This window comes from Gavialis gangeticus, unplaced genomic scaffold (genome assembly GCF_001723915.1).
Source record: "Gavialis gangeticus isolate Ggan-Ray unplaced genomic scaffold, GavGan_comp1, whole genome shotgun sequence".
Classification (NCBI taxonomy): domain Eukaryota; kingdom Metazoa; phylum Chordata; order Crocodylia; family Gavialidae; genus Gavialis; species Gavialis gangeticus.
Genome location: NW_017729030.1, coordinates 46,944,904 through 46,961,561, shown reverse-complemented (window position 1 = coordinate 46,961,561; position 16,658 = coordinate 46,944,904). Strand labels below are relative to the sequence as shown.

The 16,658-nt window shown below is 42.2% G+C and overlaps 1 protein-coding gene across 2 annotated transcripts in view; it reads left to right on the top strand.

Moving 5' to 3' along the window:
* OTUD4 (OTU deubiquitinase 4) overlaps positions 1-16,658 on the top strand; it is a 72,936-nt gene that overhangs the window by 5,570 nt on the left and 50,708 nt on the right. For both annotated transcript variants that reach the window (XM_019522142.1, XM_019522143.1), the window contains exons 2-3: positions 2,634-2,684; positions 9,260-9,306. In XM_019522142.1, coding sequence (XP_019377687.1) covers positions 2,634-2,684; positions 9,260-9,306 — 98 coding nt within the window. The remainder of the gene's footprint in view (positions 1-2,633; positions 2,685-9,259; positions 9,307-16,658) is intronic.

Here is a 16,658-nt window from a genome sequence, read left to right as displayed (position 1 = left end):
TCTCTCTGTGTTGGTCTGATTGTTGTTTGTTCTTGCCATGTTTCTCTCATTCTTCTTATAGTCTGTCTACAGTCACTTTGGTGACTTTAATTATGATGAGTGATTTAATGTCAGTGACCCATTTGATAATTTAACTGCATGTCTCCCCAGGCTTATCTTCTGAGTTGAACTGCAGCCCTGGTTCAGCTCTGCCACTTGTCAAAAGGAGTTTATGTAACTTGCTTCAATATGTCATTCAAGAATCTTTCTCATACCCCTTTCCAAGTTTCTGTGGGGATTTCTTTGTCTTTTCTTTCAGAGTCTTTACTGGCTCTATTCCCTTTTATCTCTGCATTGTCACATCTAGAAATAAAAATTCCATTACTCTATTTATACAGAGCTTTTTATTTTAGGCCTGTCTTACCAACATCTCTCACTTCTAGCCATCACTTCACTGTGGCTATAAAAGATTTCCTAGCTCCCTAATTTACCTTTCACCCTTATACTCTTTCTTATGCTTCCTCTCTTGATCTTCACCTTACCTGTTGTTTTGTGCATAACTAGAGATTCTTCAAATGAAAACTCCTTATAGGTTTTCATGTCCAGACTACATGTAGATCTTACTGGTTCTTTCTGTATGACATCTCTATGGAAAAATTCCCAATCCAGCCACACAACTAAAACTCTTGTCTAAGCTTCCATCATCTCATAATTTAATTAGTTCAATATCCATTCTCTGATCGTGACCTGTTTGTGTTCTTTCAGAGAGCTGCTGTTAGAATTATTTTTCTGGCCTGTCATTTTAACCATGCCACATCTTTGCATCCCAGCAGTGGTACTCTCTGCTCAAATATAGGTGACTTGTTTTTCTGTTCAAGCTCCTTCATAGTGGGTAGCCTAGGGGTGGGAAGTTATTTTGGCTGGAGGGTTGCTTAATGAGTTTTGGTGAGCTGTCAAGGGCTGCAAGGGTAACTCCGCCCCTTGACAGATGGCCTGCCCCCTGGTCACCATCTAGGGGCTGTAGATCCTGCCCCTGACCTTTGTGACTAGAAGTCCCTTCCCTTGCCCCCAGAAGTACTCCTTTTGGGAAGAGGGGAGGTTGCCATCTTGGAACTGGGGAAACAAACAATCGTGCTAAAAATCAAACATCTACTAGCATATTTTAATTCTGTTTCAAAAAATATTTTGTCTCGATTCATGTATGTTTGTGTAGTATATAGAGGTGATTGCATAATAGCTCAGAACAGAGTCTTACTCTTGTATATTGTGTATGGCGTGTGACTCGGGGGTGTGTGTATGGGTATGATGGTTATGGGGGGGGCATGACCCACAGCCCCTGCCACTGGTGGTGGCAGCAGCAGCCATAGGTGGTGGGTCTTCAGGGAGACACATGGCCCATGGCAGGGGGAGCCCTCTGGCAGCACATGGCTTTGGCTGAGTCCCAGGAGCTGCACATAGTGGTAGGGCGTAGGACCAGGCCACTGGCTCCATTGTGTGGGGCTCCCCACGACTCGTGCAGCTTCCAGGACTTGGCTGGACTCTGCTGGGGGAATCGCTGCCCAATGGAGCCAGTGGCCTGGCCCTACTTGCCGCCACTATGCTTGTGGGATTTGGCAGGGAGCAGGGCCAAGCTGGCCCGGCTCTATTACGTGGGGCTTCCCACCAATCCCGGCCAAGTCTTGGTTGCTGCACATAGCAGCAGGGAGTGAAGCTGGCCTGGCTGTACTGTTTGAGGCTCCTCGCAGTGGCACATGGCTCTGACAAGGTCCTGGGAGCTGTGTGAGGAGCCCCAGGCGATGGAGCCAGGCTGTCCCCTTGCTCATGCTGGCCCTGGCCCTGGGCTCTGGGCTCCAGGCTCCCACCCAGCTGCAGCTTTCCTCTCGGCCACTGCTGCTTCCCTACCTGCTGTCCAGAGTGCTGCAGCAGGGACAGGAGGAGGGACCCAGTGGAGGCTGGGGAAGCCTAGCAGTTCCCTGGGTGGCTGCAGCAGCGATAGTAGCAGACCTACCCAGAAACTGTACACATACTAGGACCGGGGTCCTCCTGTGGGCAAGGGTGGGAGTGCAGCGTGCTCTCCTGGCAGGAGTGGGTGGGGCTCAGTTGTATGCAGTGCCCGGTAGGGGCAGCTATGGGCTGGGCTGGATATAATTAATTGGTGGATGCCCACCCATGGACTTGAATAAATTGCCTAGCAGGCTGGATGTGGCCCGTGGGATGTATTTTTGCCTGCCCCTGGCCTAGCCTCACTCTTATCTCTTCTTCGTTACTGAAAAACCTACTTCCACGCCCACTCCTGCTTCCCCATGGTGCTCTACACAGTTGGAAAAAGCTGCCTGACAACATTTGCACGGCTGCTTTTTTTATACTTCCCTCAGCTCTTTTTTAGGACCTGTTGCCGTGGTGCTTCCAAAAATAAAAAATGGCTGCTGGTGAGCTAAGACCATTGCTTACCGTAGAGACCAGTATTGTTTCATTTATTTCCTTATTCTCCCATATGTCCATCTTGCTGCTGTCACTTAGATTATATGCTTTTCAGTCAGGACCCATCTTGTAATACTTGTACAGGCCTTAGCAGTGTGAAGCTGTGGTCATAGACTTCTAGCTGTAAAACTAATACGAGTGAGGAAAAAAAAGTGTTTTCTTTTTCCCTACAGTTCATAGAGGGATCATTTGAAGACTATTTAAAATGTTTGGAAAATCCACAGGTATGTATTACTTTTTTCACTTTTTATAAGGTAAAATGCCAGATGGCTTGGTGAAAGCCAACTGAAAATTTTAAATAAGCTTGAAATCTCAATGCATTATTAAATGTTTTCCTATAGACTATATGCGCCTACACATACAGACATGGTATACAGTTCTGTGCTTTTATGCATTATATCTAATTGATTTTTAAAAAGATCATCTGATAATGAAAAATGACAATTTTTAAAGAGTGTAAAATGACACATGGACAGATGTATATTTGTATGTACTATGCCAGTATTATGCATACTGGTGTGTACTAGCATGGTGCTTGACAGTATTGGATGGAAGAGAAATTAGGGGGCCATGGTTTTCCAAGCTGTTTCAAGATTATTAGAATGTGATTATACCTGCCAGTTTCTGGCTGCATTTCCTTTTGTTTTTTCTGCGATTTGTCTCTGTCACTACTCCTTCATATTCAGCAGTGATACCACAATTGGTACAGGTGCCATATTGCTTTTGGTTAGGCTTTTGTTATCCAGATGGTTTTATCATTTGGTATGTGACAGCTGTGGAATGGGAAGTACTGCTGTTCCTGGGAGTATTAATGTACAAAACAGCAATATTGTAAGTATGTTATTCTAACAGGACAACCTTCATTTTGGTTTTCTCTTCTTTTCTCTTTTTTTTTTTTCTTTTCTTTCATTTAAACATTCTTTTGCAGTATTTGCACATGTTGCTCTTTTGTGGAAATGCCAAAAGATTAAACTTGTCAGTATTCTTTAAAGGAATTTCAAACAGTAAATAAAAGTCTAAATAGTGAAAAGAAAAGATTAAGAAAAATAAGTCCGGAGGTTTTATTTTTGATGAATTGGAACCAAAATGTTTTTATAAGGTTGAAAACAAAAAGGGACTACGTAGTAGCAACACATTAGATTGAATAAGGACCTTCTTAAAGAGAAGGTTATATACACCCATTGCCGCCTCCATGCCAGCTGGTGAGAGAGATGTGGCTACACAAATGAGCCTTTGTTTTGGTTGCTAAAAATAAATAGCAAAGGAAAAAATGGGCTTGTGCCTCTTATTTCTGAATATGTCCCCATATCATATCTCAGTGCTGTATTGAGCTACCACATTTGCTTAATGAACAAAACTCAGATGTAGTGCAGCTATAGTTAGTGTGGCTTTTTTGGCCCATTGAACAGGGCCGTGCTAGCATACCTGCACTATTTCTGGTTTTGGGGCCAGTAGGCACAGCTTGTCTCAACATGGCTTTGCTTTGTGATGTACAGACATATATCTTTGTCAATCCTGGGTTTTTTAAATTGCAGGTAAAACTAAAAGAATCTGCAGATTCCTAGGTTAGGTTCTCTGCAGTGGTGAGAAACCTGTTTTGTTTTTGTTTTTTCTCCCTAGGTGAATTATTTTGATTAAATTAGATTGTTACTGCAGTAACATAAATCACTGCTTATAAGAATGTAATATGCTTACAGTAGAGATTTGCACTAGTGCAGTTACAGTATTGGCAAAACATCGTGTCATAGGCAAGTTTTATTATTTATTTGTTGTGTACAAAGTGTGTGCGTGCATGTATGTATTTTAAGTGTGTGCATGTCTTTAAGAAGCATCAAGACTGTTGATTGATATTCTCTGGTTTTGCTGTAGAATTTCTTTTCGTTCTCATGCCTTAGGCTTGTTCACACAAGTGTAACTATGCCAATTGTAGCTGTGCCACTGCAAACCCTTAGTGTAGACCAGGGGTTTTCAGCCTTTTTTGGTTGGTGTTCTCCTGGTGGCCAGTGAATGAGTAGGGGGTCCCCGAGCTGGGGGGAGGGGGTCCCTTGGCGGCTGATCGAGCAGGGTTGTGGGGGGGGTCGCCCGCACACAGTGACAAAACCAGAAGTGCCAGTGGCAAAACTGGAAGTGCCACTACTTCTCCACGCCACTGCTGCATACCCCCTGGGGCCTTCCCAATACTCCCAGGGGTACACGTACCCCTGGTTGACGACCCCTGGTGTAGACAGTTTTAGTTTCAGTTTCAAATTCGGCTGAATCCAGGTAATTTTTTTTCCAATTGTAATGCATGCGAGAAAGCACACATAGTGAAGCTTCAACAGCTATGCCATTGCAAAGAATCCTATGGCATCTGGCCTTAACTGAAGGGACAGAGTGATAAATTATTGTGAATGTTTGTTTGGTTTTTTTTCCTAGTGTGTTGGAGCTTGCCAGTGTGTTGAATTATTAAGGAAATAGGTCTTTCTAAATAACAACATGTGCAAACAGGCTTACTCTAGATCAAGCTGCCTCATTGAAGAATAGTCACCCAGGAATACTTATTCTTCAAACTCCATTTAAAGCAAACATCAAAGTAAATAGCTGTTTAAAAAACAATCAGTCAGTTCCTGTTTAAATTAATTACCTTTCACTTTTGTAGCAGATGTGATTGCTGGAAACCTAAAAGAGCAACAATCCATGAAGTTATCTTTGATGGACAGAACTGGGATTTCTGTTTCTAATGTGTCGAAATTGAACTGTCCTTTATTAAAAAAACCAAAACAGAACAGCCAAACAAGGCATCTGGCAGCATTGCAGTATGCATATTTTAATATTAACTCCTCTTTTGTCTATCATCTGAAACTTAAAACACCATCTTGGTTTCAAATCTAAATTAATTTTAGTTTTTACAGGAGGAGAAGGGTGAACCTAAACCAAAACCTTAACACTAAAAAGTTAACCCAAATAGTTTAGTTGCATCATGTCAGAGGGCTGTTGGACAGTATATTTGAATAGTAGTGAATACAGCAGCTTTCACTTCTGTTAGTATTCTGATTATGACTCCTGTTGCTGTTGACCTCTGTTCTCCAGTGTTTGACAGCTAAAGGTTTAGTCTCATTGACATTGTTGGGCATTTGTGCTCTTCAGTAATAACACCATCAAAACAAACACAATTGTTTTTTCTTATTGTCAGTTTCTGCATGTGAACCATGGAATTCAGAACTACATTTTCTGCTACAGAAATGGTCTCTTTAGTTAAGTGCTGAGGCACTTCTTCAGGTAGTACCAAGAATTTTTGTGGTGTTGGTGTTTTACTTGTTATGTGATTAAATAGAAGACTTTACTTCCAGGATGTTTATTCCGATAACTAAATTCAATAACAGGTAATTTTAAGTATAGGATTGAATACAAGATTTATCTAACATTTTTTCTTTAATGGGAAACTCTTGCTAGGACAACCTGTTCCAGCTCTTCGAGGGGAATAATCCAGAGTAGATTTAAAAAAAAAAAAAAAAAAAAAAAAAGAAGAAGCTATTAACATATTTGTTTTGAATTCAAGATGAGTTTCTTGTGGGGATGTTGAGGGAGAACGTAATATTAGGCTAGGAACAGATGTCACATTTGTCTCTGGACAGGTTGCGCCTTTGTTTGTCCTGGAACAGAAATATCCTGGGAACTCTTATCAGAGTTTTTTTGAGTAGCTAAATGCACTAAATACATTGCGGCTTTGCTGCAGTTGATTCAGTGATGCAGTCTTGGGATAACTATTCAGACACACTTTGCAGTGTACTGGGATAAACTATTAATACAGGCAGGGCTTGACTTACGACAATTTGAGTTATGGCGAACCGCAGTTACAACACTTGTAAATTGACACCCGGGTTTTGAAGTTCTGACCTGAGTTTCAACTTTATGATGCTGGACACTGGAGACAGGTCTGCCAGTGGAAGGGGAAGGCGAGGCAGGCAGTACCGGGGCTGCCGGGTGGCCGTGGGAGAAACCATGGCTCAAGCGACTCCTCCCACTGGGGCGAGGCAGGCAGTGTCCGGTTTCTGCCGGGTGGCCGTGGGAGAAGCTGTGGCTTGTCCAGCAGCTCTTGCTGCTTGTTCAGGAGGGCATGGGGGGGAGGGGGTGTGTCACCCTGGATCCGGTTGGGGTGGGGCGGGCTGTGCTTGGGACAGATCTGGGGGCACACGGCCCCCCCATGCCTTTCCAGACACGTGGTCAGAGCAGCAGTATGCCACTCGTCTGGGAGCCATTTGTCAGGCAGCTCTTCTGGTGCTCATTCATTGCTGCTGCTACCACTAGAGCTCTATGGTACTGTACCTATACTGAATAAAGAATAAGTCTCAGTACTGTACTATACAATACAGTACTTTACAACAAGTTGATTGCGCTGCCCATGTGCTGTTCTGTTTCTAAACTTTTTCCAAACTGCCCATAATAATGGCAGAAGAGCATAAATCTGGTGGAAGTGATGTTTCTTTTTATGAAATGTAGAACAATTACTATGGAAACAAAAATGGAAATAATTAAGGGGTCTGAAAAAGGTGAGACAAGGAGTCTTTATGATGATCTAAAGCAACAATAGGGGGAGAGTTCTAATGCTGAGCCTTTTAGTGCAGGTAAGGCGTGATTTATGCCTTTTAAAGCCAGGGTCAGTTTTCATAACATCAAGGTCTCAGATGAAGCTGCCAGTGCTGGTGAAGAGGCAGTTCATACTTTTCCTGAGACATTGGCTGAAATCATTCAAGAGGATGGCTCTTGTGCTCAGCAAGTTTTTAATGTTGATGAAACAGGGCTCTTTTGAAAAAAAAAAAATGCCTTTGAGAACCTGCATTGCCAAAGTGGAGAAATCCATGCCAGGGTACCAAGCTGCTAAAAATAGGCTCACTGTTGCTCGGTGCCAATGCTGCAGGTGACTTTAAACTTAAACTTTTACTTCTGTACCATTTGGAAAACCCCAGAGCTTTCAAGGGACATTCGAAGGCATTTCTCCCAGTGATATGGAAATCTAATCCTAAGGCATGGGTCAGTAAGAACATTTGTTAGGATTGATTTAATCATCATTTTGTGCCAAGTGTCAGGGATTATTATAGCAAAAACAAGCTTGTATTTAAAGTGTTGTTAATCCTTGACAGTGCTCCTGGTCATTCAGCCATCCTTGATGACATGCATCCTGACATCTAAGTAGCGTTTCTGCTCCCCAGCACCAGCTCATTGTTGCAACCCATGGGCCAGGTGGTAATTGAATCCTTCAAGGCCTGCTATCTTAGGCACACATTTGCCCAGGCTATTAGGGCGATTGAGAAGCAAGGTGGACCAACTCTGAAGGAATTCTGGAAGGACGTCAACATTTACCATGCGGTTAAGAACATTGGTGAGGCATGGAATGAAGTCAAACAATCAAATTTGAATGGTGTTTGGAGAAAATTATGTTCTAAGTGTGTGTCTGACTTCCAAGGCTTTACAGACACTGTTGAAAGGGTGACCAAAAATGTTATTGAAATGGGCAAAGAATTCAACTTAGACGTTGCACCGCAAGATGTTGATGGGTTGCTGGCATCACATTCTGCAGAATGAACCAATGAGGGCCTCATTGAATTGGAACAGCAAAAAGTGGCAGAGGAAGAAGATGCACCCACTGTTGAAGAGACTCCTGCTCATAAAGTCTTGACAACAAAAGTGTTGGCTGAGGCATTTTAACATTTGGAAACTGTCATGTCCCTATTTTGAGGAACGTGATCCAGACATTGAATGCACTGCATCAGTGAATAGGGGCACATCAACATGTACAGCTGCTATGGAGAAATATACAAGCAAAAGAAGAGAACATCTGTCCAAACTTCCTTGGGCACTTTCTTTAAGAAATCAGACAAGATTTCAGGGAAACCTGCAGCCAAGACTCCTGAGCCCTTCAAAAAGTCCAGCAAAGTTACCTCAAAGAAATCTCTCCAAATGCATACGATTGCTATTTACAATATAAATACATACAGACAATTAATATAGCTACATGTATTTATTTTATATAATTAATTGAGTACTGTACAAAATTCTGGGTTATTTTTGGTGAAAATAGGGTGTCAGGCTTTGGTTCAGGAACCAAACCCCCATTTGTAACATTGTTTCCTACGGGGAAACTGGTTCCGAGTTACGTTTTGACTTAAGACGCAGTTTTCAGGAACCAATTGTGTTGTAAGTCGGAGGACTGCCTGTACTACTTATAGCATTTATGCTAGGACAATGGACATGGATATATGAATTGTTGCATTTTGCCCTGGGATAAAATGGTTTATTTTAGATAGAAGACCATCATGGCCAGGGCATTTCCCTTTTAGCCTGTTTCCTAAACAAGAGTTCTTGCTAACACCAACAGATAAAGTCAGCTTTAAAAATGATAACAAGAGCTATGGCTTCCAGCGAAACTTAGGAGCTTAAATCATTTCTTGAAAATTTTACCTGCTGGTTAACCAAATTGCTGTTTTGCTTTTAAAGTTTTCTCTCAAATACATGTCAGCACCAAATTTCATTCTTCGTAATAGTACTGCTTTTGAATGGTAAGTCTCATTTATATTTTTTAGTTACAGTAATAAACAGAGCAGTAGCGGAGAGGTGTTTTCATCCTCAGTTCTATTCTAAAATACACTATTCTGGTGTTCAGAAGGGGTATGAATGCACAAGTAATAAATGTTTTGACTGAAATCTAGGTTGTGTGTTATGTGCTATCTCCATAATAGTGATTTTTTTTTTTTTGTATTTACCCAAATGTGAAAAAAAAAATTTTGAATGAGTTTTGATTTATTTTTATTTTTCACTACAGGAGTGGGTTGGACAAGTGGAAATAAGTGCCCTATCTCTTATGTACAAGTAAGAAAACTCTTAATACTACTTAATGAGTCTGAGGTTTTTTTGGTTTTTTCTTTTTACCATAACCTGCTTGAATTAATTTAGCTGTTTTGTTTAGATGTTTACAATGTTAAAGATATAGTTAACAATTGGATATTACCTGAAATATATTATAATTCTCTAAATACTGGCATCGACATACTGAAATTTACATTTGAACAGACTTAAAAAGCAGAGCAGATAAGCTTGTAAATGTAAGAAAATGTAGGCTTTGAATAATGTCTCAAACTTACCTTCCCAGATAAAATTAGTAGTGTGTTCAAGTAGAACCATCCAGTTTGTAATTTGCTAAGTTTAATTTCATGATTGGCATAAACGTGCCTTTTTGTTCTTTGCTTGGCAGAGCTATGCTAGTAAATCTCCATCACAAAGACTCATGCTATGAACACTTGATCTATATGCAGTTTTTATACTTCTCTCTCTTTTTTTTTTCTTCCTTTCAACCTGAAATAATAAGTCTGGCTTGTTCTTCTCAAGCATAGATCAGTTGTACTTGTATGAAGGTGCTTCATACTAGTATAGGTTATTCTTCTTCCCACATGGGAATAGATTGTACCAACCTAAATCACACACACAACAATATGCATCTGTTCACACTAGAAGGGTTGTGCCACTTTAACCATACTCATGTAATTAAAGCAGTGTGACTTTTTGTATGGACAAGTCTTAAGACTTGGTCTATAGTTACTTTGATCGCAAAGTCATGTGGTAAAAGCCCTCATTTTTTGGCTATAGTTTATTCCATGCAGGAAACTAGTTTCAACTATATAAACTGTCTCTTATCTACCTTTAAAAGGGTTTGCCATCATAGGTATGTCATCAAACCCTCCCGATGATCATGAAGGCTGCTTTGTCCCTCTAAAACACTATATTCTGTTGGGTGTACACTACATTACAGTAGTAGCATTTTACTGTTATTCTGTTTTCTCACATACAACAAACAACAATTCCCCAGAAATCAGACCCCCAAAATTGTGGTGTGTGTATTAAGCAGGGAAGGGGTGACTTTCTGGCTGGGGATAGAAACACCCTGATTTAATTCCTATTCCATTCTGATATTTCTGTTCAGACAGCTGAAGGAATTGATTGATTTTTATGGCTTATTTGTTCTTCACTGCAGACGTGTTAACAATCGTCTCTTCTTTTTAATGATATCAATGCTCCACTAATCAAGCTAACCTTTCTTACAGCAATTTTGCTTCCTTCTAGTCTGTCCTGGTCCTGTTTCATAGGTCTTTAGCTCTTTTCAAAATCAGATCCACTCATGAAGGCCAGTTTTCAGTAGAAGCTAGGCTTTTAGTGAAGCAGGAAAGGAAGGTTGAGTCACTTGAAGATTAGGCTCAGACTCTGGTCTCAGCAGCCATAACTTTGGAAAAAAAAATTTTTCTTCATTCTGCCTTTCAAAAACAACTTGATTGTTCTATTCAGGAGTGTGTTGTATGCAAAAAAAATGGGTATTTTACTGTTGTGTAAATGAATGAACAAAGTAAGTGTTGGTGCTTTTCTTATTGTCTGTAGGTCAGTTTGTAGCTTTCAGTATTTTACCCTATTTAGTGCAAGTTAACGAGATTCTGATTTTGCAACTTGATGAGATTTTGCTTTAATTCTGGATTTGACCTTGAAAAACTAAGTTACATAACTAAAATATTACTGTCAAAGCACTTGAGTGAGTGCTAGATGCATGAGATTTCACATTTCTTTGTGTGGTTGGTTAAATTTTATGCAGTCAATGAGGCTCAGTTTTACATGACTGTGCTGGACTGAATGCACCTTATCACTTCTGATTTTAGAAGCTAAGCAGTTCTGCACTTGGCTAGAACTTGCATGGCAGATAGTGTCAGAATCACAGGGGTTGTGGGTAGAAACTAAGAGGTCACAGTTGAATGCATGGTGAATACCAGACCGTATAAACCAGTGGAATAGCAGGTTTTGTTCAGCCCTATTTTCACTGTTGAGCTGATAAATAGGAATGTGGAAGGGGAAATTTGGGTTTAAAGTCTCAAACTTTAAACATGAAAATGAATGAACATATGGTAGGGTAATTGCACTGTTGGCGAGAATGTGGTAAACCTTGAGGGACAGCATCCTTGAGTCTGTCTTGTTTCATTGTTTTTGCTGGCTAATTTGCTGGGGCAGGAAGGTGAAACTCCATTTAAGTCACTAGTTGAATTTTATTGCATCAGGATTGAGTTTAGCCACAGGATCCTAGATGGAGCTGCTTCTCTGCCTTTGTGTAACTAGAAGGGAAGTATAGTGATGTAATAAAGAGACTGATTTGAAGGCAGGATATATTTGAATCCAGGACTGTACCAGAGAGAAAAAATGTTGAATTTTTCTTTTTTAGACTCTCTTATCTTTATAAAAAAATGTGCCTATGAATAAGTTTTCCTTAATTTTGCAGAGTTCGTTTGACCTGGTGGTATCCTAAGAAAGGAAGAAATGTATTACTGAACTAAGATTTAACAATGGCATACAGAGGAATTCAAAAGGAATAAAAAAGTTAAAATTATGAGAGATTGATAACAGCTTGGAAATGAGTGATGAAGATGGATAATTTCTCTTACTCATGCTTATGTGGAAAAGAAAAGGCAAATAAGTTGCACGTCGACTTTACCAGTTAATTCTCCAGATCTGTTATTTCATATCATATTTGACACTTTATGGTTACTTCTTAACTCCATAAAGCAGAGCTTTTAATTTTAATACAAATTTGGAATTTACTGAAGCAGGGATATCAAATGGCCTGCAGAGGTGGGACATCTGGCTTGTAGGGCTTCTCTGTAGGCTGTATTTGGCTCACGGGCCTCCTCCCTGCAGGTGCTAGAGCATCGGCGGCGGCAGTGTTAATCCCTGTAGCTGCCAGAACATCTGCTTCAGCATGGCTCTGGAACCCAGGGAATTAACTCTGTTCACTCCCCGCCGCCGCCTTATGTACCTTACTTGCCACAAAAATTGGGTTTTGTAGTTGTTCCTGGTGACAAAAATCAGTGCCAGGAGAAAAGGGCATGGGGAGTGGTAGTGGCATTGATTCTATTGGGTATCTGTGCTGAAGAGCAACTCCAGCAGCCACAGAAGTTAGAGAGTCCAGAGGTGGGCAACAAAGACCATCAAGGGCATGGAGGGCAAGTCCTACAGAGAGAAGCTGGAGCTAGGCATTGTCAGCTTGCAGGAAAGGCGCTTAAGAGGGGACATGATAGCAGTCTTCAAATACTTGAACGGCAGTCGTAAAGAAGAGGGAAAGAACCTTTTCTCTTGCTGCAGAGAGGAGGACATGAGTCAATGGTTTGAAGTTGTAGCAAAGTAAGTTTAGATTGGATATCTGGAAAGACTTCTGTACTGTTAAAACAGTGAGGTAGTGGAACAGATTGCTTGGGGAAGTGGTGGACTCTCCATCACTGGAGGTGTTCAAGAAGAGGTTGGACAGGCACTGTTGGAGATGATCTAGGCATAGCTATGCTATGTTCTACTCTGGGTTTTTCCCAGGTTTCTGGGCTTTGCTGGTTTGCTCCCTTCCCGCCACATGAGCCTTCCTCAGAGGTATTTGGTGTTGTGTACAGCCAAGATTGTGGACTTTAGCTGGGATGTGCCAGTGTTCCTGCTGGGACTTAGACCCAGATATTCCTGGCTAGAGGGTCTTGTCCCTCTGCTCAGGGTCAGGCTGATTTGCCATATTTGGGGTTGGGAAGGAATTTTACCCCATGGTCATATTCGTACAGACTGTGGGCATTTTTGCCTCCTTCTTTAGTAGGGGACCATGGCCCTCTTCTTGGGCATGGCTCTCGTAAGTGTATATTGACAACCTTTACAGAAGTAGACATTGTCTGCCATGGTCCCCCTGCTTTACCTGTGGCAGGCTGGGTGTTAAGTCTTGTGTTGTTTCAGGATTGACTATGTAGTTTTGCTAAGGAATTAGGTTGGGGCTCAGAAGCATTTTTGGGCAGTGCCAAAAAGCTCTCAACCTTGATTTGTAAGATGTTGGCATGCTGGAGTGGATGGTGGGAGAGCTGATTCTTGTTGTGGCAGTGCAGCCTTGACCCCTTCTCTGCTGTCTGCCTCGAGGCATGAGTGCGCTTGCCACTGGCAGTGAGCCAGGCCAGGGCTCCGTGGACCCCAGTGCAGCTACTTGAAATCTTTCTGCTGCCTGCTGCAAGCAGTTTTAACTCCATGACCAGTGGCAGGGACCTGCCTAGAACCCAGGCTGGCTGTGGCGTGCCGAGTAAAATGGCTTCACGTGCCATGCTCTGGCATGTATGCCCACCCCTGAATTAGAGAGTGGATTCTTATGGGATGGTTTGGATGGGGATGATCCTGCCTCAGGCAGGGAGCTGGACTAGATGATCCCTCGAGGTCTCTTCCAGTCCTACTTCTCTGATCCTATATTATTATTACTGTTTGCTATTTATACAGCAAACAGGAATTGATACTATTACTTTTTTGTATTTGCCGTTTCACCAGAAAAGAAGCTAAATTGAGGCCTCTCTCTGTTATTATTTTAAAATGCATTTAACTGTGGCAGAATCATTATCATTTTACAGGTGGCAGGTTTGAGATGATGATGCTTGCAATTATAACAGAACCTACAGGTTTTTGGGCAGTATTAGGCACTAACTGATTTGCCCAAAGTCATTCTGGAAATAAGTGTCAAGTCTAGGAGCAGTGCCAAAGTTCCCTGACTCCTACTTCAAGACTTTTGTCGTAGTGATCTTTCTCTAGTAATTATGACAAATAACAGTGAATTTTTCTAGAAGCAGAGACCCCGGATTGACTTTCCACTAGCACAGTGTGTGAAACACTAGTTCATTTTATGGTGCTAGGCCAGTATTGCCTCACTGGGAATATATACTGGATTCTGGACTCCCTTTCAGGTTTCACTGGTCCTCTTTTAATTATGTTTGTTTTCTCTGGTTCTTTGGCACTTCGAAAATCTTGCTTCTTGGCAGGGGGTGGACAGAGAGAGATTTCTGTGCACTGCCTATGCTTTTAATGCCAGAACACGGCAATAAGAATATTGTGCTCATGAGTATTAGGATAGGATAACTATCCCTCTGAAAAGTGATGTAACAACATGATACGGTGATGTCTTTTGACACTATTTGTATTTGTTATGGTTTTGTTAAAAACAAGATGAAGATTGCATAAAAATCCCTTCCATCTGAGTATTAAATATGAGATGCATGTCACTTAATGTTTGGAGACGCTTCAGTGGATGAGGATTTCAATACAGGCTTCCAGTGTTCTTTCTACAGCTTCCTGCTTGTTGTTCCATCTTGTCAAGAGGAAGAATAATTTGTCATTTGAAATTATTCCTGTCTTGGTTGTGCATATGTACAGTAGCTCTTTCTTTAGGTAGGAAGGTAACTTTTGTAAAAATTGCAGTTCCATTAAGGGAAACTCTTGGGATAGTGCTCAATGAATAGTAATCAGTGGCATAATGGCATAATACCCAGTTTGGATGAGGCATTCAGTGGAATTCCCTAGAAGTCTGGTACTGTTTAATAGAGTACCCCCTGGCTTGCTCAACCCCCTGGCTTGCAAGCCAGATCCAGTCCCCAGCACCGTGTTATTTGGCCTGCGGGCTTCCCTATGGAGGCTGAAAATTTGGCTGCAGGGGAGTGGTACGATCTCTCTACTGCCAAATTTCTGACCTTGTGGGGAGCCCTGGGCCCCCTGTGTTAGACTGGGTGCTCAGGGCCCAATTCCAGCATTTAGGGCCAGGAGGGAGTAGCACTGGGCCCCAGGACCTGATCCCAGTTTGTGGGGCCCCAGGATCCAATCCTGGCATGTGGGGCCAGGCAGGGATGATGTTGTGCCCCAGGGCCTGATCCTGGCGTATGGGGTTGGGACAGATTGACATGGAGCCTGATCCCACCCTAGAGGACAGGATGGCAACCAGTGTTCAGTGCCAGGTCCCAATCCTGGTGCTTGGAGCTGGCGTGGTGCCTAATCCTGGCCTGAGGGTGCCAGCCTAGGATGCATGGGGCCCTATTTGGGCAAACAAGGCTGGGAAGTGGCAAATTGGGGCCTGATCTTTGTGCACAGGGCTTGATCCAGCTTGTGGATTGGCCTTAAGCCATTAATCTGTCCTGCAGGGCCAAAAGCTTTAGCACCACTGGTTTAATAGCCTCATTTACAATTTGTAGGATGGGTTTATGTGCCTACTTGGCAAATCCAAGCCCAGCTGGACAGAACAATTGTGTGCATAAATCAAGGCTGAAGAATGATGGGCTAGGCTACAGTGCTGCAGAACAGGACCTTGAGGGGTAACAGTGGATCATAAACTGAATATGCACCAGCAGTGTGCTCATGCTGTGTAAAAAGCTAACAGCATCCTTGGTTGTATTAACAGGAGTGTCACTTGTAAGTCAAAAGAAATGATCTTTCCACTCTGTTCAGCACTGGTGAAGCCTTATGTGAAGTACCGTGTCCAGTTTTGGCCTCATACTTCACTAAAAATGTGGACAGATTAGAAAGAAAAATAGATTTGAAAGCAGAGAGCAGCCAAAATGATTAGATGCCTTTATTACAAGGAAAGGTTGAAAGCGCTAGGATTATTTAACTCAGACAAGAGAAATTTATGGGGGATTTGATAATAGTGTTCAGATACCTGAAGATTATTCGCTGTGGCTGCAGGGGACAGGATTTAGCGCAATGGTCTTAAATGGCAGCAAGGAAAATTCAGGTTGGGTATTAGGAAGAACTTTCTGACTGTGAGGTTGGTTAATCATTGGACAAGGCTGCTTGAGAGTTTTGTGTGTTTAGTCTCCATCCTTGGAAACTTTTAAGGGCAGATTAGACAAACATGGATGGTCCTGCTTTGAGCATGGGGTTGGACTGGATGACCCCCTTAAGTGACTTCCAGCCCTGTGTTTCCTCTGATTGTAACAGTAAATGTGCGCTTGCTGCTCATGGCAGTTTTTTCTAAAAAGGAGAAAGGGTAGGAGGTGGGAAACAGGTAATAAGAAATGAAGGATGTGGAAATAGGGGTGAAAGTGAGAAGTGGAAGGTAAAAATAGTAGTGCAGAACAATGGTGCCCAGCTCACCATGTTTCATGGGCTGGATCTGGAGCAAGGAGCTGTCTGTCTTCTTGCCCACTGGGCTGGAGTATGCTGGCAGCATTAATTGCTGTGGCTCCTAAACTTCTGGCAGCCACTGCTCCTTCCGCTACCAAACTTTCAGCGCTGAGGGCCAGATGACACAACCCTATGCTCCAGACTCAGCCAATGCAGCTCCCAACGGGTCTAGAAATGTTGTGGCAGGATGAATGATGGCAGCTCCAGGTGACATGGCAGTTATTGTTGTTACCACTCACTGT